Raw genomic sequence first — 24,439 nt, 5'->3', positions numbered from 1 at the left:
TAAATCCAAATGTAATTATGAGCCAAACTCGGGGCCTTAAAGAGACTCCGTAAGAAAAATTGCATCCTGTTTTTTATCATCCTACAAGTTCCAAAAGCTATTCTAATGTGTTCTGGCTTACTGCAGCACTTTGTACTAATCACAGTCTCTGTAATAAATCAATGTATCTTTCCCTTGTCAGACTTGTCAGCCTGTGTCTGGAAGGCTGCCAAGTTCTTCAGTGTTGTGGTTCTGCTATGCACTCCCCCCTCAGGGGGGAAAGAAACACACAAATGATCTCTTGAGATTCAAAAGGAATGCTGTATACAGCCTCCTTGTGTATGGATGTATTTTCTATGTGTGGACATACAGTACATCAACCTACTTCCTGTTTTGGTGGCCATTTTGTTTGTTTATAAACAAACTTTTTAAAACTGTTTTTAACCACTTTTAATGCGGCGGGGAGCGGCGAAATTGTGACAGAGGGTAATAGGAGATGTCCCCTAACGCACTGGTATGTTTACTTTTGTGCGATTTTAACAATACAGATTCTCTTTAAAGGGAACCAGAGAGGATGCAATATACATACCTGGGGCTTCCTCCAGCCCCATACGCACGGATCGCTCCCACGTCGCACTCCTCCGCTGCCTGCATCAGCCGCCACCGGGTCCCGTCATTGCCGCGAGTCGGCAAGTCGGCCGGCGGACGCGGCCAATTCTCCGCATCACAGGGTGCTCTCCCCATACAGATACGCATGTGGCTGTTAACTGCGCAGCCGCATGCGTACATGTATGGAGGGAGCCCCTGTGATGCGGACAATTGGCCGCGTCCGCCGGAAGTGACGGGTCCGGTACCGGCGGATCCAGGAAGCTGAGGATGGCGGCGTGGGAGCGATTCAGGCTTATGGGGCTGGAAGAAGCCCCCGGTATGTATAAAATCTGTTTCTTTTTTCACCCCCCGTTCCTCTCTGGTTCCCTTTAACAATACAAGCAGACTTAGATCCCCTCCAACTAGAAAAGTGAATAGTGCATGATACATAAACCCAGGCTCGCGCCCAATTACCCATAAACCCACTAAAGAGGATTATTAAACTAACGCTCCCCTTCAAGAGGCAATTGGTGACACCTGGGACCATATATACAGTACGTCTATCTCTCTAGGAAGACACTTAGTTCATTTTTGTCATTGAACCCAAGAGGACCCAAAGCATTGGTTTTGGAGATCCAAAAGGACTCCCTCTGTGATAGGAGCTTCTCCCGATCACCCCCTCTTCTCGGAGTCACGACAGCAATCAGACCCACCATTTTAAGAAGGGACGGATCGCTGCCGTGCACTTCTTCAAAGTGTTCAACCAATCTGGGCACACCCCCCTCAGCCTTCCGGACAAAACGTATATGTTCAACCAATCTCTCTCGCATCGGGCGAGTTGTTTTCCCGATGTAAAAAAAGGAACAGGGACACAGGAGGGCATACACCACAAACTCGGTTCTGCAAGTGATGAAATCTTTAATCTGGAAGTGAACCGAGCCCAATTGAACCTCTTGTTTTAAGAACGTGGGGACAAGTAGGGCAATGTCCACATGGAAAGGTACCTTTAAATTTTTTCCCACCTAACCAACTGTCACGTATGGGAGCTATAAATTCACTATTCGTTAGCATGGACCCCAATGTAGGACCCTTTCTAAATGCCATAGTGGTTGGCTGTGTCACCTTTGGATCTAAACTCGTGTCCTGCTCTAAGATTTGCCAGTTACGTTTAATGATTTCCTGAATTTTGTCGGACATTGGGGAATAATCGAAAACCAAAACAAAACCGTTTTTCTCTGACTTTTCTTTGTTCAATAACAGATCTGTCCGATCAATGTTTCGAACTTTTTCCAGTGCTTGGTCAAGTTTAGTCCTTTCATATCCTCTAACTTGGAAACGATTATACATTTCCAATGCTTGTTTTTCAAAATCTTCATGTCTACCATTATTTCTGCGTAATCTAAGGAATTGGCTATAAGGTATGGACGACCCTAAACATAAAGCCAGGGCAACAATGGAATGGTTTAGAACAAAACATATCCATGTGTTAGAATGGCCCAGTCAAAGTCCAGATCTAAATCCAATCGAGGATCTGTGGCAAGATCTGAAAACTGCTGTTCACAAACGCTGTCCATCTAATTGACTGAGCTGGAGCTGTTTTGCAAAGAAGAATGGGCAAGGATTTCAGTCTCTAGATGTGCAAAGCTGGTAGAGACATACCCTAAAAGACTGGCAGCTGTAATTGCAGCAAAAGATGGTTCTACAAAGTATTGACTCAGGGGGCTGAATAATTACGCACACCCCACTTTGCAGTTTTTTTTGTTTTTTTTTAAATGTTTGGAATCATGTATGATTTTCATTCCACTTCTCACGTGTACACCACTTTGTATTGGTCTTTCACGTGGAATTCCAATAAAATTGTTTCACCAAGATTACTATATCAGAGTTTACTTTAACAAGATTGTACTGTAGTATAAATAAGTCATGCATCACCAGCACCCCTCCCCCCATCCCCCCCAGTAAAAACACATTTTCATTCTCACTTCACTCAGGTAGGGCTTCTGTACAGTTGCTTCTCCTCTTTAGTTGGCACACTTCGGCTATGTTCCCATTATAACTCACCAGCGCTATTTCTAGCACTGAGCGATTTATTGTGATTCCTTTAACCTTCCTGGCGGTAAGCCCGAGCTGAGCTCGGGGTAAGCCGCCGGAAGGCACTGCTCAGGCCCCGCTGGGCCGATTTGCATAATTTTTTTTTTGCTGCACGCAGCTAGCACTTTGCTAGCTGCGTGCAGTGCCCGATCGCCGCCGCTACCCGCCGATTCGCCGCTAACCGTCGCGCCGCAGCCGCCCCCCCCCCCCAGACCCCGTGCGCTGCCTGGCCAATCAGTGCCAGGCAGCTATATGGGGTGGATCGGAATCCCCTTTGACGTCACGACGTCGATGACGTCGGTGACGTCATCCCGCCCCGTCGCCATGGCGACGGGGGAAGCCCTCCGGGAGATCCCGTTCTTTGAACGGGATCTCCGGATCTCCGATCGCCGGCGGCGATCGGAGGGGCTGGGGGGATGCCGCTGAGCAGCGGCTATCATGTAGCGAGACTTTGTCTCGCTACATGAAAAAAAAAAAAAAAAAATTTAAAAAAAAAGATTTGCTGCCCCCTGGCGATTTTTTTGCAAACCGCCAGGAGGGTTAAAGTTGATCCGAGATGAACTTTTACTCATTGCATAATTGTGTTCCTTTGCTATTGTTTATAGGGCATTCCTCAAGCCAAATACTTTTTGTTTTAATACTATAATTCCTTATAAACTAATCAAGCCACACCCACAGGTTTTCAGAGAGCCAAGGCACTTTCAGGCTAGAAACCCACTAGGAGAGCTTTTCTGAGCGCTTTGTTATTTGAAAAGCTCTAGCTAATGTAATGCTATGGGTGTGATCCCACTTGATGATTTTATAATGATGTGATTTTATAAAAATCCCCCATAGCATTGCATTACCAAGAGCTTTTTCAAATCACTCACGCTTACAAAGCGCTCCCAGTAAGTTTCTGGCCTCAGACAGTAGCAAGGGCTCATGGGAGCTCAGTCTGGGCAGGAGGAGGGGGAGGTATTACTAGCCAGAGATTTCAGAAGCAGAGGGGAGGAGGAGGGGGGGGGGGGTTCGATTTTTTGCTCAAGATACAGGTAAGCCTGCCTCTGTGTAATGTTTACAAACAACATGGCTGCTGTCATTGTATCACAGGAAGAAATAATCATATTCTATTAAATCTGTTTGCAGCTAGATTTGCTGTGTAAACTATCTAAACTTTAGATAAGATATACAGACAATTTACTTGTTATAGTTAGTTTCTCATCTCGGATCCGCTTTAATCGCCTTTCCCTACGCTTTCCAAGTGCTTTTGCAGAGCAATTTTTTTCACTTCCTGACGTCAGACATTACCTGGAAATGAATAAATAGAAAGTGCTTTTTCAAGCGCTTACCAATCTCTTTATACCTTCCATTGAGCCAAAGCGCTAAAAAAAAAGAAAAAAAAGAAAAAAAAAGGTACAGGAAGCGCTTTTGTAAGCGGATCGGATTCCAATCGCTTACATGTGAACACTCTCATAGGGAATCACTGCACAAGCACTTTTGGGGCTATTTCTGAAATTACCAGTGCTTAAACAAAAAACGCAAACGCTCATAGGGCTTGATTACTAAACCGTGATAGCTCAAATATCACACCTTATCGAAGATATCACACTTTATCAAAGTTAACATGCCTTATCAGAGTAGCATAGCAAGCGCTACAGCCCGCAGGGGCTCAGGGTAGGACGAGTGCCGTTGCCAAATAGCAGGCATAAGTTCGTAGCGCTCGCTATGCTACTCTGATAAGGGGCTTGATTCACTAAACCATGATCATATCGGGGGCATTTTCATGCACTTTATCGCGTGATTGCGAATTTCTGCACGTAATTGCAAGTTTCTGTGCAAAACGAATACTATTTTCGGCATGAAAATTCACGCAAAACTCGCAATTATGTTCAAAAATTTGCGATCACTCGAAAACGGCTGTGATATGAGTTATCACAGTTTAGTGAATCAAGCCCATAGTGTGACCAAGCCCTTATTGTTTGGCGTCTTGTCACCTCTGATTCTCGTCCTACTTCATCCTTTTACATCACTTTCTTTTCTTTCCTGGGTTGCTCCAATGCACGATTTTTTTCTCCGGTATCAGCCATCCTTGACCGTTTATGGTTCATGTTATGCACTTTCCATGATATATCAGCCATGTATTTTTATGCCATACATTTGTTTTATTTGGGGGGGGGGGGGGGGGGGGGGGGGTATTGGAGACGCACGACTGCCATGGGCTTGATTGTATATTTATACTATACTCCGTTTCTCTTTTTGACGGGCACCTTCCCTCAGAGATAGATTGGTTAGTAGCCATTTTGCGAATCCTTCTAATACATCCAAGCATTGTAAAATTTTGGGTACGTATACTTGCGGCGGCTGCACCATGTGCAGGTACATGCAGGTGTGTCGGAATGTCAGGCTGCCGGATGGAAGAGACTGGACATTAGCACATTATGTGAACTGTAACACCACTTTAGTTGTATATATTTTGCTATGCCCATGTGGTGCATTCTATATTGGGAAAACCAAGCGGGAGCTACGCTCCATTTTCTGATCATGTGACCAATATAAAAAGCAAAAGCATGTCCAGTCTCACCACGGTGGCCATACATTTCAAGACCATGCATGCCGGAAACCCCACTATAATGCGGGTGATTGGCCTGGACCGTATCCACGCCTCTTCCAGAGGCGGTGATATGGATAGGCTCTTACTACAAAGAGAATCCAGTTGGATTTTTGACCTGGAGGCAACCTTGCCCCCAGATCTAAATGAAAACACAAGTTATGCCTCGTTTTTGCCAGTTTAATGCCACGTTTGCTCTGTTACTTTTCAGGGCCTATGAGTTCTGGTTCACTCCTGCCCCTACCTTTTGTTTGTGATGGTGTCTCACAGTGCTCACATTGCTGGACAAGCAATGTAATAATACTATCGAAGCTCTGATTGGGTGGGCTTTGAAATCCTAGGAGGGCATATGAGTTTATTTGCTTATATTAGTGACTGCAGTCACTGATGCCATGATTAAGTTCACCTTACATTTTGTACCACCAACTATATATGAATTAATTAATCTGTTCGAATTATCATTGTTTTGTATTCAATTTAGGATATATTGTAATTGACAAAACCTCATTGCTGCATTACCTTTGGATGAGGTTTCTTTTCCCTCCTACTGCCTTGGCTCATCTGGTGGTCTCTCTCGCTCGCCCCCTCCGGCGGCGCCGTGTGGTGTGGGTGGGGCTGGCGGTTGCCTGGGTCGGCAAGCGTGGGGCTGCGTGCTCCTTGTCCCGCCGATCACATCCTGGTGTCCGCCTGCCCTCCCCGTGCGCGGCTGTCGGGCGGTTGGGCGGGGCCTGGCGGCCCGGCGTCGTGTCTGCCCGCCCCGCCCACCTGCCCGGCATTGGCCGCTGGTGGGGGCGTGCGGGGCCGGCCTCTTGGTGACGTCGGCCGGGCGTAGGGATAAGACCCTCTTGGGGGGTGGTAGGGGAAGCTATGCAAACCTCAAGTTGAAGCCGGAAGTCCGGCGAAACCGGTCGAGGACGCATGTGCTGCGTCCCGGCCCCCATCCGCCTCCCGTAGGGGATCCGCCTTGCCTCTCGACCTTGGCCTGGACATCAGCAATCTTGCCACACGCAGCAGGAATCAGCCTGCCACTCTGCAGCGGACACAATGGTGCACGTAAGCAAGCCCTTTGGGCAGGGATTGTTGCAGGACTTATATTGCTTCACCAGCAATATGTGCTTTGCCTGCTTGCTATTGCTTACCAGCTATATCATTCCTCTCTGCATAAAGCCTATTAATGTGGAATTATTCAGTACTGTGAACCTTTGATGACTACTATCTCATGCAGGAGTTGGATATCATTGCACCTGCTGGATTGCATGTATTGGAACTGCTCCCCTCTGATGTGCTTTCTTGGGAGCTGCTATTGCTTTGCTTGGAACTCTCTATGGATACACTGTCCTTCCAACGTATCTTGCACTGCTAAGCATATCAACAGTAAGGGCCCTTTTCCCCCTGCAATCGCTAGCGTTCACGCTGAACGCTAGCGATTGCTGAATCGCAAAACCGGCGATTCCCCCGACGTTTGCGGCCGCGATTTTGCTATGCTATGCACTGCATAGCAAAATCGCGGCAATTATCGCTCCGCCGCGCGTTCGCGTTCCCGACAAAAGCGAATCGCGGTAGTGGAAATGACCTACCGCGATTCCTATGTTAAAAAGCAAACCGTAGCGATTGTAAAATCGCTAGCGGTTTGCGGTTTTGCGATTCAGCCAGCGCAAACGCGCTGGTGGAAAAGGGCCCTAAAAGTGCTGCTTTGCTGGCTGCTCTCTCAGGCTACACTGTTCTGTATGAACTGTTTGGGAACATATTGCCTTATCGATCTATCCTGCTGCACACAATGTAACTACATTGAGAATCTTTAATTGGCTGATTGGATTTGGCAGCCCCCAGTTTATCTAGCATTTATTGTGTTAATGGGCTGTTCACATTTGAATTTGGTGCTGCAACCCTTAGTTCATCCACCATTACTGTGTCAATGGGCTGTTCATATTTGAAGCTTTAGATTGCTGTTTGTGCAGTTTAGTGGAGGTTGTAGGGGGTTTGGAGGTCTCCTGGGAGTATGTGGGAGGGGGTGCGGGGTGGGCACATTTTTATTGGTCATTTTTTAAGAATGTTTGATACAATTTGATTAATAAAGTAAAACCTTTTTTGGAACAATATCTCATGTGATTTGTATTCAGTCGGGTCATACCTACTTTTATTCTAATCTCACTGTTTTTGGATTATATTTATACTATCTGCTTCCCACCATACAACTGTATGAAGTGTTTTTATTCTGTTTGTATAAATAAAGATGACTTATTTCATTACTTTCATAAACCTGAATGGTGCAGTATCCTTTTGAGGACCGGTCTGTTTTCTTTTGATATTGCGTTCTACTATTTAAAAGATCCTTTCTGCACACTCTGCATATATTACTGTTGACTGACAGTGCTTGTCCATTTTGTATTTGTTACAAGCTAAAGTACTACAGCAAAAAAGCAACAATATACATGCCTATCTCAACCACAATTTTAATGCATTTTATAACTTATAGACTGGAACAGCACCACCAAAAACAAGAGTATGCTAGGCAAAATAAAGTGATGCTGCTTAAAAAACAACTGAAGTGAGAGGTATATGGGTGCTGCAATATTTATTTCCTTTTAAGCAGTACCAGTTGCCTGGCAGCCCTGCTGACCTTTTTGGCTGCAGTAGATTCTGGATCACACCAGAAACAAGCATGCAGCTAATCGTGTCAGATCCGACAATGTCAGAAACACCTGGTCTGCTGTATGCTTGTTCGCGGTCTATGGCTGAAAGTATTAGAGGCAGAGGAACAGCAGGGCAGCCAGGCAACTGGTATTACCGCTACTTAACCTCCTTGCCGGTTATCCCAACCTCAGCTCGGGGTAACCTGCGCAGGAGGATTTCTCAGTCCCCGCTGGGCCGATTTGCATAATTTTTTTTTTCACAAGCAGCTAGCACTTTGCTAGCTGCTTGTAACACCCGATTGCCGCCGATATCCGCAACGTCGCGCCCCCCCCTCCCCCTCCAGACCCCTTGCGCAGCCTGGCCAATCAGGGCCAGGCAGCGCTGATGGGTGGCCCGGGATTCCCTGTGACGTCCATGACGTCATCCCGCCCCGTCGCCATGGCGACCGGGGAAGCCCTGCAGGAAATCCCGTTCTCGACGGGATTTCCTGCATACTCTGATCGCCGAAGGCGATCGGAGGGGTTCAGGGGATGCCGCCGCTCAGCGGCTATCATGTAGCGAGCCCTGGGCTCGCTACATGATTTAAAAAAAAAAAAAAAAAAATAAAAAAAAAGTTCCACGCTGCCTCCTTGCCGAATTTTTTAGACCGGCAAGGAGGTTAATAGGAAATTAACATGGCAGCCTCCATATGCCTCTCGCTTCATATGTCCTTTAAGGCCCTGGGGGGCGGTGTACACCTCGGTTTCACTTCAGTTGCCGCCAGATTGAGTGCAGCCAATCTTTTCCCTGTTCTTTAGAACATGTGTAGACCATTTAAGGCTAGCAGCCCCAGGTTTACACTAGGTTTTAACTGTTAACTGCCAGTGGTTAGGTCTCTTCCGAGAGCGTATGTCATCGTCGTGGAAGAGTCTAGTATTGAACAATCTGTGTATAGGCTGACCTTGAAGCCAGCATCCTCCTTTGCTGCATCTGGTTTTTTTTTTATTGTTACTGAGCGCGCCCAGCCGGGCTGCAGCTCTCTCTCAAGCTGCTCCAGACCTTGTCTCAGATTTCTGCACCTTTAAACCCATTTGTGCTGAAACTGGACCCAAAATACAGAGGAATTCCACCCACCACGACCAAGGCTACAACTACAACCAACCAGAACAATCGGATTACTTTGGATGGCAGAGATTTAAACTGGATTGAAATCCTCCATGAAGCTTACCACTGCTGAACACACCAAGCCTTCTAACAGCTGACCTGAAACAAGACCTTCAACCTCTCTGAAGACTTGATTGCCTGTGATTGCCCTCACTCCACCCTGTGAGTAATCCTTTATACATTATCCAAGGCATATGCACCAAGTGACTATTTTCCACATTTATGTTATCATTATCATCTAACTCTAAAACAAGGAACTTTACTTAAAATAATTCTATGATCTGTGTAGGAATGAAAGGAGTTTGCACAGATCCCCTTTGATCTCAGCAGGACTCCAGAAGTAAAAGCTATCTAAACAAGTCTATTGTCTCTATGTCAACATACAAATACTCATCAAAGGATCTTTTCTCTGCCTGCCCTCCCAATAATCAATTACAAATTAACACCTCACTAGCTCTCCTCTTAAAATCCTTTGGGATACTCAAGAAAAGCAGAAGGGGGAGGAGAGGGAGTGGATCCAAGTATAAAAAACATAGTTGTCCCCAGAAAAGCTCAATCCCAGCTACACTCTGCAATGCCAGATCGATAAATAATAAGACTGCAACTATACATGACCTAATAGAGCTCTCTGATTTGACCTTTTTGACAGAGACCTGGCTTGGGAAACATGCAGGCCCAACTCTTGAAGCAACCGTGCCAACCAATTATTCAGTCTTGCACTGTGAGAGACAAGTCCGCAAGGGTGGGGGGGTTGCCATATGCTTCAGATCCTCTTTGAATATAGGGCCCCTGCCCATAGGCCCCACTGAAACCTTTGAATGTCTTGCAGCCCAACTGTCAGCAGAAGTAAACATCAACATATTGCTCATATACCGCCCCCCAAAAAATGGTCTAGCCTTTCTTAAGGAAATATCTGAACTCTTATCCTGCCTAACAGTGGAACACCCCAGATGGATCATCCTGGGAGACTTCAATGCATGGGTGGATGATCACGACTCCCGCCTAGGAAGTGAACTACTTCTTATAATGAATGAACTGGATTTCTCTCAGGCTGTCAACCTCCCCACCCACAAGAAAGGGCACACCCTGGATCTTATATTTCATTCCGGACTTTTAATATCACACATGGATATAAACCCAGTGGTATGGTCAGACCACCACACCATCCACTTCTCTCTGACAGCACCAGCGATAAAACACAGAGGGAAAGAACTCATAAAATACAGTTCTCTGAAAGATGTCTCACCTCAGCACGTTCAGAATACCCTCAACTTCGACGCATTAACCAATCATACCCAGACTCCATGGTCCTGATGTACAACCATGCAGTGTCATCGGCCTATGACGCCCTTGCTCCAGTTCGCATTAAACGGTCTACACCACTTCACCATGCACGGTGGTTTGACAGCTCATTAAAGGACCTAAAGAAAGAAGCGCGCAGACTAGAAAGGAAGTGGCGAAAAACTCAGAATTCAAAAGATAAAACACACCCTTGTCTCTCACCTGGAAAGCTACCAAGATGCGATCACCAAGAAAAAAATCCTCCTACCTATCACAGGAGATCGCAAAAGCCGCCAACAGGCCAGCCCAACTATTTCGCACAGTTGATAGACTATGTAACCCATCCTGTCTAAAACCTACTATAACTCCCTCAAAGGAGCTATGCGAAAAATGTGCTTGCTACTTTGCTGACAAAGTATCCTCTATTCGGTGTCTCATTCAGTCCACTGCACCTAAGACTTATTCAACTCCTGGAAATAGTGGTAAAAACAACCTAACACCCTGGACTGACTTCAAAAGTATTAGTGAGGAAGAGATCTCAGACATCCTCCGTCGCCTCCGCCAGACAACCTGCGACCTGGACCAACTAAACATATGCTGAAATGCCCTGACCTGCTTGGTCCAGCATTTCACAAAATGGTAAATTGCTCTCTGCAAGCAGGGAGGTTTCCTACCTCTCTAAAAGAAGGAATCATCAAGCCCCTTCTTAAAAAACCTTCCATGGATCCAGATGCTATGAGCAGCTACAGACCTGTCTCCAACCTCCCCTTCTTAGGTTAAGTTATTGAAAAGGCTGACTATTGGCAACTTGAAACCAGGCTGTCAGTAAACAACATCCTGGACCCTCTACAATCTGGCTTTAAGAAACACCACAGCTGTGAAACAGCCCTCATCCAAGTCTGCAACGACCTGCTCATGGCAAGGGACAGAGGGGAATGCTTCATCCTAAACCTGTTGGATCTCTCAGCGGCTTTTGATACAGTTGACCATGAAATTATGCTTAACAGACTGCAGGAGTACTGTGGCATCAGTGGATCAGTCCTCCAGTGGTTCAGATCATTCCTGACTGACCGAACACAGAGAGTATCCCTAGGTCCTATAATGTCCAAACCCGCACCTCTACAATTCGGAGTGCCACAAGGATCAATCCTATCCCCTCTGCTGTTTGCAATCTACATGTTGCCACTCAGTACACTTATCCTACGTCATGGCCTGACGTACCACTGCTACGCCAATGACACACAGCTATACCTGTCCTTCAAACCTGGTGGAAGAGACCCTACCCCAAAAATAAACTCTTGCTTAGCTGAGCTACAGGCACGGATGAATGATAACTGGTTGAAACTGAATGCTGACAAAACTGAGGTCCTGTTTGTCCAAAGCCAACACTCGCCATCAAAACAGCTCTATCCTAAAGCAACACCAATCAGGATTGGGAATTCAGACATAAACAGCTCCAACCTTGTGCGCAGCCTTGGAGTACTAATCGATGGGGAATTGAGTTTCAGAAACCAAATTTCATCTGTAGTTAAATCTTCCTTCTTTCATCTGAAGAACATTGCAAAGATTAAACATCTGATTCCCCCAGAGGATCTTCCAACCCTAGTCCACGCCTTCATCACATCACGGCTGGACTACTGCAATGCCCTTTATGCTGGCCTCCCTAAAAAGGACCTGCGTCTCCTGCAATTAGTGCAGAATGCTACTGCCAGATTGCTAACAAACCAGCCTCGCCACTGTCACATTACACCGATCCTTCGCTCACTGCACTGGCTACCAGTAGAATGGAGAATACTCTTCAAGATTGGACTGCTGACATTCAAATCCCTGCACAATCTGGGCCCTGGATACATGAAGGACCTGCTGAAGCTGCACCACACCTCTCACAACCTCAGATCAGCAAGTTCTATAAACTTGGTCACTCCCAGAGTGCACTTCAAAAAATCTGGAGATAGAGCCTTCTGTCATGCTGCCCCTACTCTTTGGAACTCCCTGTCACACCTAGTAAAGACAGCACCATCCCTGGAGCTATTCAAATCCAGACTGAAAAGCCACCTGTTTAGCCTGGCATTTCCAGACTTATAAAATTCTTCCTCTGTACCACAATGGTCGGAGCCATGCTTATGCGCTTTGAGTCCCATGGGAGAAAAGCGCTTTACAAATGTTATTTAGTTGTTGTTGTTTTGAATGCAAGTTGTGTAAGTTGCCCATGTGTGGCCTTTGCACATCTATGCAGCTGGTCAACTCTGGTGCAGCCTGTATTTGGAAGCGCTGCCAATATCTCCTGTTGTACGAAAATGTAAGTCTACTTGTGGCTAGCTGCATCCATGTGTTTCAGTTTGAATACAAATCAGATGCAAAACGATGCACTAATCCCCAATCTAAATAAATTGAATGCAAAGTGTGTAATTTAAAGGACAACTGAAGCGAGAGGGATATGGAGGCTGCCATGTTTATTTTCTTTGATATAATACCAGTTGCCTGGGCGTCCTCTGCCTCGAATACTCTTGCCATAGCCCTTGAACAAGCATGCCGCAGGTCAGGTGTTTCTGACATTGTCAGATCTGACAAGATTAGCTGCATGCTTGTTTCTGGTGTTATTCAAACACTACTGCATCTAAATAGACCAGCAGGGCTTCCGGTAACTGGTATTGTTTAAACGGAAATAAAAATGGTAGCCTCCATTTAACGCTCACTTCAGTTGTCCTGAAGTGGTTAAAAGACAAGGGCTGATCTGCGGAGCACTCACATTCATACATATATGCGCTAGCACTCACTTTACACCCACCCTGGTACCGGTACCATTATCTTCATAGGGTAAGAGGAGAGAAGATCAGCTGGCTATATGATTAGGGAGGAGTTATGTTGAAACAAAGTTGTCTCCTTGTATTAATGAAACGTGCTCACCCACTTCCTGATGTCCAAGCACACCGAGGATACAGAAGTCCTCTATCACCAGTTAGGACTGGGAACCCTTCCTGCCTCAAAGCCACATAACCATTGCGGGTATCTTGTAGAGCCCACTGCTGATCAACCCACATGTAGGGCAAGTTGCAGCGCACACACTGTTCCAGCGGTCCAGAGATGCCACACATGTATCTCACGCAGATCAGGCCAGTGCACGAACAAACCCCGCCCACATATGTTAAAAGTACATAACTGCGACTTAAACCTCCATCTCCAACTTACTGTGATAAAAGGCAGCACAAAGGATCGCGCCACAGTGAAAGACTGCAACAGAACTCTAGGACACACCCAGCCACCCCCTAATCCCACCTACTGCACTGACTGACATGCCCAACATAAAGAGAGGTTTGAACTAGTGACCTCAAAGACAAGCCAGACACCACCCCCTTCAGAACGTTCCTGGGAGCAGCACGGATTACTCACAGTCTGTCGTGGATCAACGCTTGTGTGGTTATCTCCAGTCTGTAAATGTTTGGCAAAGAAGCTGTCAGGAACGGGGGTCAGTTTCTCATGGCGAGGGTTCCGTTGCCGCTTGTTCCGGGCATCGCCAACTTCAGGGATACTTAGCCACTCCTCCTCTGTTACTTCTGCCAGTTTCCTCTGAACAGAATGGAAAGGCACACAGAGTTTAGAAATATTGCATCAAAGGGGGTCAAAGAAAAACAAACACACTATAAAAAAAAAAAAAGCAGACAAAATAAGTGGTCTGTTACCTTTAAATCTGAGAACTGCTGTTGGATTTTGGGTCTTTCCATACGATATTTCTCAATTTCCTCCTTCTCCCTCTGTTCTCTGTGAATCAGTAAAACAAACTGATGACAAAGCCTCTTTATAAAGCATAACCTCAAATATCAAGGCAACTGGAATACTAGACGTGGTCTACAGTGAACACAAAAGTGCAACAAGCACAGTCATCAAATAATTGCACCTTTATTAAAGCAAACTACGGTAAGTGCTGCCCACTGAACAAAAAGTTAGATACTTACCTAGGTAGAGGTGAACACTGTGGCTAGTCCAGAAGTATCCGGTGTTCTTCTGATCACCACCACTGCTGGTCAGGACAGATAATTTGCAGCCATACTTTCCTTCCTGAATGAACGTGGCCATACTGCGCGCCTGTGTGAGTACAGCCACATGTGCACAGTAGTAAGCAGCCACTTGTGGATGAGTGGCTTTGGTTTCCTTGCACAGGTGCAGCCATACTCGCACAAGCACGGCCACCACATATCCAACAAGCTTGTCGCATATATTCATAGGGTCCGCACAGCAACAGTGGGGTCAAGGAGAAGGGACATCTCTGGGCTATCCAGAGGCTTCCCTCTATCTAGTTACCTAATGCTTTGCTCCCTAGCCAGTTTAAGTTTATTTTAAAGCTAGGTACACAGGTTAGTTTGAACTCGGACACAACGGACAATAAAGACTGTCTCAGTTGAGAATCATGAGTTAAAGGGAAGGTTCAAGCAAATTAAAAAAATGAGCACTTACCTGGTGCTTCTACCTGCCCCATGCAGCCATCCTGTGCCCTCGTAGTCACTCACTGCTGCTCCAGTCCCCCGCTGGCAGCTTGCCGACCTCGGAGGTCAGCGGGACGCATTGCGTACATTTTTACGCATTCCCGATAGTGCAGGAACATTAACACATACATTTTTACGCATTACTGGTTCACTGCGTACAAATTTACGCATTGAACCAGTAATGCATAAAAATATATGTGTTAATGTTCCTGCACTAGCGGGAATGCGTAAAAATATACGCAATGCATCCCGCCGACCTCTGAGGTCAGCAAGCTGCCAGCGGGGGACTGGAGCAGCAGTGAGTGACTACGAGGGCACAGGATGGCTGCATGGGGCAGGTAGAAGCCCCAGGTAAGTGAAACTAATTTTTTTATTTTGCTTGGACATTCCCTTTAAGTGGCTGCATGACATCTGCATCGACGAGCGCCGCCCATTCTCCTGATACCTCTCCACAGCAAAACACATGCCACTAGCCTGAAGGCTTATGATGCGCCTGCACAGCGTCAGCACTGCACTGTCGCACAAGGGATGGTGTATTAATCCATGCAGAAATGTTATGAAGCTTTAGGATAGTCAATGAGATGCTGGTTGTGAAGTCTGATATTCCCCATTATGCTTGATGCAATTTCCAGTCAGATCAATGGGTCAAATCGATAATACTGTATATGACATAACTGATCTGCTCCTGATGATTCCCCTCCCCAACTCTGCATCAGTTAAAAACTGGCCAATCACCTTCTTTCTTTTCTCCTCTCATCCATCCTCTTGTCCAGCGCAGCATAGATGGCGTCTGCCTCTTCATCATCCTTCTCGTAGGGTCCGCTGGAGAACAGACTCCCCGCATAGCCGTTAAACTGGGGGGAGAGAAAAAAAAGTAATGGCTTCATTCATTTCTGCAGAAATATGACCGTTTCATACAGATATACCATCTGGCCACTTATACACAGACAAGAACACGGGCCACAGCTGCAGGGGGAGCTATCAGTACCTCATCATAATTTGTGTCATTCAAATCTTCATCATCATCATCTGCTTGATTTTTCTTCATCTGATCCCCGACCGTCCTCTTGCCCGGCGGAGCATGGCGGTCATCTACGGGATCGTTGGCATCTCGAGCTGGACCAATATCAGAACGGGTGGTGAAACCAGTGGCACTGCAGATAAACGAGAGTTCCAAGAATTTAGTCATAGCAAAAAGACTGACAACTCGCACTGTGCGTTTTCCATAAAGATCAGCAACAGGACAGCTCAGATCTGACAACATCCCGCCACTCGTCCCCTCACTGGTATCCCCTCCACAGTGTCACTTGTTCCCTCACTGCTCTCCCCTCCACAGTGTCACCTGTCCCCTCACTGCTCTCCCCTCCACAGTGTCACCTGTCCCCTCACTGCTCTCCCCTCCACAGTGTCACCTGTCCCCTCACTGCTCTCCCCTCCACAGTGTCACCAGTTCCCTCACTGCTCTCCCCTCCACAGTGTCACCAGTTCCCTCACTGCTCTCCCCTCCACAGTGTCACCAGTCCCCTCACTGATCTCCCCTTTACAATCTCACCAATCCCCTCACTGCTCTCCCCTCCACAGCGTCACCAGTCCCCTTACTTCTCTCCCTTCCACAGCGTCACCTGTCCCCTCACTCCTCTCCCCCCCCCCCTCACTGCAATTTGCTCCACAGTGTCACCTGTCCCCTCACTGCTCTCCCCTCCACAGCGTCACCTGTCCCCTCACTGCTCTCCCCTCCACAGTGTCACCTGTCCCCTCACTGCTCTCCCCTCCACAGCGTCACCTGTCCCCTCACTGCTTTCCCCTCCACAGCGTCACCTGTCCCCTCACTGCTCTCCCCTCCACAGCGTCATCAGTCCCCTAACTGCTTTCCCTTCCACAGTGTCACCTGTCCCCTCACTGCTCTCCCCTCCAGTGTCACCAGTCCCCTCACTGCTCTCCCCTCCAGTGTCACCAGTCCCCTCACTGCTCTCCCCTCCACAGTGTCACCTGTCCCCTCACTGCTCTCCCCTCCACAGTGACACCAGTCCCCTCACTGCTCTCCCCTCCAGTGTCACCAGTCCCCTCACTGCTCTCCCCTCCACAGTGTCACCTGTCCCCTCACTGCTTTCCCCTCCACAGTGTCACCTGTCCCCTCACTGCTCTCCCCTCCACAGTGACACCAGTCCCCTCACTGCTCTCCCCTCCAGTGTCACCAGTCCCCTCACTGCTCTCCCCTCCACAGTGTCACCTGTCCCCTCACTGCTCTCCCCTCCACAGTGTCACCTGTCCCCTCACTGCTCTCCCTCCACAGTGTCACCTGTCCCCTCACTGCTCCCCTCCACAGTGTCACCTGTCCCCTCACTGCTCTCCCCTCCACAGTGTCACCAGTTCCCTCACTGCTCTCCCCTCCAGTGTCACCAGTCCCCTCACTGCTCTCCCCTCCAGTGTCACCAGTCCCCCTCACTGCTCTCCCCTCCACAGTGTCACCTGTCCCCTCACTGCTCTCCCCTCCAGTGTCACCAGTCCCCTCACTGCTCTCCCCTCCACAGTGTCACCAGTTCCCTCACTGCTCTCCCCTCCACAGTGTCACCAGTCCCCTCACTGATCTCCCCTTTACAATCTCACCAATCCCCTCACTGCTCTCCCCTCCACAGCGTCACCAGTCCCCTTACTTCTCTCCCTTCCACAGCGTCACCTGTCCCCTCACTCCTCTCCCCCCCCCCTCACTGCAATTTGCTCCACAGTGTCACCTGTCCCCTCACTGCTCTCCCCTCCACAGCGTCACCTGTCCCCTCACTGCTCTCCCCTCCACAGTGTCACCTGTCCCCTCACTGCTCTCCCCTCCATAGTGTCACCTGTCCCCTCACTGCTCTCCCCTCCACAGTGTCACCTGTCCCCTCACTGCTCTCCCCTCCACAGCGTCACCTGTCCCCTCACTGCTTTCCCCTCCACAGCGTCACCTGTCCCCTCACTGCTCTCCCCTCCACAGCGTCACCAGTCCCCTAACTGCTTTCCCTTCCACAGTGTCACCTGTCCCCTCACTGCTCTCCCCTCCAAAGTGTCACCTGTCCCCTCACTGCTATTTGCTCCAGTGTCACTCGTTCCCTCACTGCTCTCCCCTCTAGAGTGTCACCAGTTCCCTTCACTGCTACTCCCTCCATAGTGTCACCAGTCCACTCATTGCAATCTCCTCTACAGTGTCACATGTCACCTCGCTATCCCCTCCAGTGTCACCTGTCCCCTCACTGCTATCCCCTCCACAATGTCACCTGTCCCCTCACTGCTCTCCCTTCCACAGTGCCACCTGTCCCCTCACTGCTGTCCCCTCCACAGTGTCACCTGTCCCCTCACTGCTGTCCCCTCCACAGTGCCATCTGTCCCCTCACTGCTAACCCCTCCACAGTGTCACCTGTCCCCTCACTGCTCTCCCCTCCACAGTGTCACCTGTCCCCTCACTGCTCTCCCCTCCACAGTGTCACCTGTCCCCTCACTGCTCCCCTCCACAGTGTCACCTGTCCCCTCACTGCTCTCCCCTCCACAGTGTCACCAGTTCCCTCACTGCTCTCCCCTCCAGTGTCACCAGTCCCCTCACTGCTCTCCCCTCAACAATGACACCTGTCCCCTCACTGCTCTCCCCTCCACAGTGACACCTGTCCCTAACTCTGCTAACCACTCTATAGTGTCAACTGTCCCCTCACTATTATCTCCTTCACACAGCCACCTGTCCCCTGCTGCATTTTTTCCCACTGCTATCCTCCTCTCTTCCCCCCTACCCCCATCACCAGCACCTTTGCTGCAATCCCCCTCCTCCACACAAACACATAGTCACTATCCCCTTACACACAGCTACGAGTTTCCCTGCCTGCTACCACCTTCGCAGTGCTAACTGCAGTGTTCTCCCCAGAATTTTTTTTTCCAGCCGGGTGTCATGAGATGGTAGCGAGATGTGGGGCGAGATGAGAGAATGCAGGGCTGGTGCTTCTGTGTGCAGAATAGGAGGAGGTGACAGCCGGGTGCTCTCCAAAACTAGCCAGGTGGAGCACCCAACTAAAAGAGAACCAAATCCAAATGAACCGTCCCCTCGCTGCCCTCAGCATAGCCCCCCATGCCTCCCCTGTGCAGCCCCCTCCATATACCCAGCATAGCTTCAGGTTATGCCCTCAGCATAGCCCCCCATGCCTCCCCTGTGCAGCCCCCTCCATACTCCCAGCATAGCTCCATGTTATGCCCTCAGCATAGCCCCCCATGCCTCCCCTGTGCAGCCCCCTCCATACTCCCAGCATAGCTCCATGTTATGCCCTCAGCATAGCCCCCCCCATGCCTCCCCTGTGCAGCCCCCTCCATAACCTCAGCATAGCTCCATATTATGTCCCCCATACCTCCCCTGTGCAGCCCCCTCCATAACCCCAGCATAGCTCCATGTTATGCCCTCAGCATAGCCCCCCATGCCTCCCCTGTGCAGCCCCCTCCATACTCCCAGCATAGCTCCATGTTATGCCCTCGGCATAGCCCCCCATGCCTCCCCTGTGCAGCCCCCTCCATGCACCCAGCATAGCTTCATGTTATTCCCTCAGCATAGCCCCCCATGCCTCCCCTGTGCAGCCCCCTCCATAACCCCAGCATAGCTCCATGTTGCGCCCTCAGCATAGCCCCCCATGTGCAGCCCCCTCCATACCCTCAGCATAGCTCCATATTATGCCCTCAGCACAGCACTCCCATGCCTCCCCTGTGCAGCCCCCGTGTCCCCTCAGCATAGCCTCCTCACCCTCTGCCCAGGCCCGGCACGTAGCCCAGCGGAGCCGGCATGCCCAGGAAAGGCTTCTTCTTCTTGTTCATGGTGCCGGTGATGGCGGCGGTCAACCCGGAGACCCCCGCAGGGTTGGAGGCTCCAGAGGGCCCGGGGCCGCCGCCAGACACTGAGGTGGTCGCCATATTCCCAACACAGCCTCAACACTACGTATCTCCCACAATCCTGTGCGGCTACTTCCAGGTCCGGTCGGCGTAATACAGCGGCGCCACCGCCATTTTCCCAGAGTCCAGGCGGGTTGCCACCCAGCCGGTATTCGGGCGGCAGGGCCGTTTTTTTCATTAGAAAGCCGGTGCCGGAATATTTTTTTTACCGGCAGGGCATTTGCTCAGGATTTGCCGGTAAAAACAAGAGGAGAAACAGAGCATTGCTATATAAAACCTCCCCAAACTGCTGCCAGCCAATGAGAGCGCTTCCACTGGCTGGGCTGGCCCGCCCCACTCCTGTGCCTACACTAGCTGTTCGTGGCCGAGGTGTAGAAGGAGGAAGTGCAATGTATTCTACACGCAGCAAGCAGAGTGTCTGCCCCTCCTCCTGCTCCACTGCAGTCAGTGCAGTCTTCTGAAACTTTGAAGTCTGAAGCGTCACACAGGTTCTCCATAATTACATTCTATGTTTCTCATGGTCGGCTCAGTTGTCAGTCTGTCACAGTTCTCTTTCAGTGAATTGTTACGAGTGAATAGAGTATATTCCGCTCTACCAGGAGTCCAGGAGAGGCTACCTGTCGTAAAAATTCCTGAGGGACCAGGAGGTGTTAATGACAGGCTGTTACAGTGTCAAACATTTGTGAAGAAGGCTATTACCTAAAGATATGCAGATTAACACTGCAATCAAATGGGGCTTTTGAGCTTGCAAGTTGTCTGAAAAGCAGGAGCCCTGCAGCTACTTCAACCAATTCTTTTTTTCTGAATGGTAGCTATAGACGATAACAGACATTCCCACCTGTAAGGTGCCATGTCCATTTCCATTGGGGCATGTCACCAGTGCTGCTGCGAAGCTGAATCACTATAGTTATATGGTTACAGGGATTCAGGTGTGTGCTTTGGAGAACTGCTGTCCAGATTGGCAAGCGATCTGGACAGCAAGCTATTGTTTGAATCGGCAGTAGTTTCCCATCTGCACATTCAGACTTAATGGAAACAGTCTTTTTGCTTTTACAGGATAAAGACTCATTCACATCATAGGCACTTTGGTGCACATTTTGGCAGCACATATTATGTGCAACACGCAAGAATGGCAGAAGTGCACAGACCGCACTTCTATGCTGCGCTGTACAGTACAGCAGTGTGATGCGCTATCACACTGCTGCATGCATTTTTCAGGAATCACAGCGCTGATCCCATTCACTGTAATGAATGAGATCAGCAGCGCGCAGATGGCGTGCAATCATATGCATTGCGTCCCAATAGCACGGCCAGTCTGCATCAGTGATGTGACTGAGTCCTTAGGCTACGTTCCCACCTGCTGCCAGATCACAAGCAGTCAGAGGGAGAGGACAGTGTAATGTCCTCTCCAATGGTCCGCTGGGATCTGGCTTTAGCCCAGGGCAGATAAACTCCCCTACAGGCGCAGAATCCTCCAGGACACCGAAGTACGATGAGGGGTGCGGGCACACCCGAGATGCCCATGCACAGAAGCCCGTGACTGCCCAGCAGAACAGAGAGATATAGCGGCAGAACAGAGGGGCCGAGGAGGATGGCGAGGGAGGCCCCAGTGCTCATGAGGCTTGAGGAAGCCCCAGGTAAGTATAAATAGGGGCTAGTGAACCATCTCAGGTTCACTTTAAAGGACAACTGAAGTGAGAGGTCTATGGAGGTGGCCATATTTATTTCATTTTCAGCAATACCGGTTGCCTGGCAGCTCAGCTGATCCTCTGCCTCTAATACTTTTCGATAGAGAGGTTATTGGCATTATTAAGACACTACTGCAGCCAAGCAGACTAGCAGATCCTGCACACAAACTTAGATCCTGCACACAAAAGGCTTCTTAAAGTATCTGCATTAGCAGCATACAGAGCAAGCAGAGGCACACAACATGTTTTGGGCATAGCTCTTCCTCACCTGAGAAAACCTGTCGTGTGCCTCTGCTTGCTCTGTATGCTGCTAATACAGATATTTTAAGAAGCCTTTTGTGTGCAGGATCTAAGTTTGTTCTAGTACATGGTGTTGCAGGAGAGGTGTACCCGCAGGGGGCTTGCACCGGCTTCCAGTTCTAGAGTTAGAGACCAGGGATGCTCAAATCTGACCCAGGAGATAGCCGGATAGTTGCTATCCGGATATCTCCCAGGACGGCTGTGCGGGGGTGTTTGGGGGAGGGGGGGGGGGGTGGGCGGTTCAAGCGGTCAAGCTTACCTGTCTGACGTCTTCTAGGTATGTCCCTCAGCGCCTCCCACGATGCGCTCCACACTTCCTCCTTCAACCTGGAAGGAGGAAGTGTTTGTACTACTCACGTGACCGCTGCGTGGAGCGCATCGTGGGAGGCGCCAAGGGACCCACCCCGCACAGCCCTCCTGGGAGATATCCGGATAGCAACTATCCGGCTATCTCCCGGGTCGGATTTGAGCATCCCTGTTAGAGACCTGTAATGGTGGTGAAGTGTGGTTGTTCCAGTAAAGCGGACCAGCAGTGCTGCCGGGCAACTGGTATTGTTTAAAAGGTAATGAATATGGCAGCCTCCATATCCCTCTCACTTCAGTTGCCCTTTAAGGTTAATGTGTGGTATGTCCTGCTACAGCAGGGGCATAACTGTATAACCAAGGGCTCCTTATCAAACTAATCTTAAGGCCTGATGAAACTTGTCCAAGGAGGCTGCTAACAACCACCTCTGCTAAAAAGCGTGTGTACAGCACGGGCGCCACCAGGCACCAAGCAGCCGCTTGGGGCCTCATGTTTTTAGGGGCCTCGGAGGCTCCGTGACGTCATCAAGACGTCACACTGTTGTCTGCGCCGCGGCGTCTAATAGGCAGCCAGCGCAGCCCCGCTCCAGCCTGCAGAGCAGGGTTACGGGAAGATGGCGTCCAAAGTCCTGTACTGGAGACTATTTGTGTCTCCAGTACAGGGCTTCGGGTGCCATCTTCCCGTGGCCCTGCTATTCAGTTCAGTGCGGGAGACTGCAGGAGGATCGTCCGGGGAGCTGCACGCCAGAGGTCGGCAGTGTGAGGGGACTTCTGTCAGGTGAGTAAATTCTTTTTTTTTTTTTTTTTGCTGAAATGTGGCCCAAATTGTGTTTGTTTTCTGCTAAAATGTGGCCCAAATTGTGTTTGTTTTCTGCTAAAATGTGGCCCAAATTGCGTTTGTTTTCTGCTAAAATGTGGCCCAAATTGCGTTTGTTTTCTGCTAAAATGTGGCCCAAATTGCGTTTGTTTTCTGCTAAAATGTGGCCAAAATTGCGTTTGTTTTCTGCTAAAATGTGCCCCATATTGCGTTTGTTTTCTGCTAAAATGTGGCCCAAATTGCGTTTATTTTCTGCTGAAATGTGGCCCAAATTGCATTTTTTTTTGCTGAAATATGGCCCAAATTGTGTTTGTTTTTTGCTGAAATGTGGCCCAAATTGTGTTTGTTTTCTGCTGACATGTTGCCCACATTGGCCTGTGCACACCAAAAAACGCTAGCAGATCCGCAAAATGCTAGCAGATTTTGAAACGCTTTTTCTTATTTTTCTGTAGCGTTTCAGCTAGCATTTTGCGGTTTTGTGAAGCGTTTTTAGTGTAGTAGATTTCATGTATTGTTACAGTAAAGCTGTTACTGAACAGCTACTGTAACAAAAAACGCCTGGCAAACAGCTCTGAAGTGCCGTTTTTCAGAGCGGTTTGCGTTTTTCCTATACTTAACATTGAGGCAGAAACGCCTCCGCAATCCAAAATCTGCAGCAGCCCGGGAGAATGCATTGTTTCCTTCCTAGAAAGCAAGCAACGTGTCTGCACAGCCTTTGCCCTGCAATGTCGCCCGAGGAATTGGGTCCCAATAGCCGTTGAGTGACATTGAGTATATGAACGGGACCTTTAGAGCCTTCTTAGCATTTAAGACTCCATCTTGAATGTTTCTGAAAGTACCCCTGAGCCAGGGTAAAATCTATTGAAGGATGCCCATTGTGGGCTATATTACCTTCATAGAAGTGTCCTGGCATTGCTCGTTATCCTCAGGGTTACCCCTATTAATCCACCAACCCCCCACTACTCTAAACTGCCAGGCGTGGGTTTTGATCAGCACAGTAATAGACAATGCTTGTGAATGAGCACTTGCTTTCTCTGTGTTTGCACCATTTGGAACTTACACCAGCGCAGTTCTGATTCGCACTCCATCGTTAGGCGGAGCCTCCTGGATTTCATATTCAACTGAAGGATTCCGTCAAATATGAAGGGGTATGGGAGACCCCAAGGACAATGAGCAGTACCTCAGTTCAGGGGTACTTTAAATTAAGGAACGACCTTTTTAAGGTAAAATAATCTTCTAATTATGAAAAATATGTCACTGCTATAAAAGCCACTATAAACAGCACCCGACTGACTGCAATAAGTAAAAAAAAAAGGATTGTGATTATTCACTGCAGGACTGAGGCTGTACAAATGCATAACCAGCCTGTAGGCTCGAGATGCGTTTTGTTGCTATGCAGGAGGCCCAGATCCAAACTAAGAATGTCGGGACAAACCACTCCCACTTTTAGGCCACACCCCCAGACCATGCCTACAAGCCAGTATTTTTCCCCCCAAAAGGTGGCAACCCTAAGTCCAGCTGAGGAGACACTTCTGGCAATTTCCGGGCCCCTGTGCACTGCCGCTTGTGCTGAGCCAGAACCCGAGGCGCAGAATATACATGTACAGAGTGCATATAACTTTAATTAGTAGCGAATCCTCACTTCCGCATCTAT

At 48.9% G+C, this 24,439-nt stretch overlaps 2 protein-coding genes across 5 annotated transcripts in view; one reads left to right on the top strand and one right to left on the bottom strand.

Moving 5' to 3' along the window:
* The window catches only part of LOC137541579 (pre-mRNA-processing factor 6), a 47,478-nt gene extending 27,514 nt beyond the window's left edge, over positions 1 to 19,964 (bottom strand). The window contains exons 1-5 of the mRNA XM_068262956.1: positions 19,532 to 19,964; positions 15,773 to 15,938; positions 15,520 to 15,638; positions 13,984 to 14,062; positions 13,694 to 13,870 (exon numbers count right to left, since the gene is read on the bottom strand). Of these exons, the coding sequence (XP_068119057.1) occupies positions 13,694 to 13,870; positions 13,984 to 14,062; positions 15,520 to 15,638; positions 15,773 to 15,938; positions 19,532 to 19,698 (708 nt within the window). The 5' untranslated portion in view covers positions 19,699 to 19,964. The remainder of the gene's footprint in view (positions 1 to 13,693; positions 13,871 to 13,983; positions 14,063 to 15,519; positions 15,639 to 15,772; positions 15,939 to 19,531) is intronic.
* LOC137541586 (sterile alpha motif domain-containing protein 10-like) overlaps positions 19,790 to 24,439 on the top strand; it is a 358,765-nt gene continuing 354,115 nt past the window's right edge. For all 4 annotated transcript variants that reach the window (XR_011025223.1, XR_011025225.1, XR_011025222.1 and 1 more), the window contains exon 1: positions 19,790 to 20,165. The gene's annotated coding sequence lies outside the window, so the exon portion shown is untranslated. The remainder of the gene's footprint in view (positions 20,166 to 24,439) is intronic.

Source organism: Hyperolius riggenbachi, chromosome 12, assembly GCF_040937935.1.
Source record: "Hyperolius riggenbachi isolate aHypRig1 chromosome 12, aHypRig1.pri, whole genome shotgun sequence".
NCBI lineage: Eukaryota > Metazoa > Chordata > Amphibia > Anura > Hyperoliidae > Hyperolius > Hyperolius riggenbachi.
This window is presented reverse-complemented; position numbering and strand designations above follow the sequence as displayed.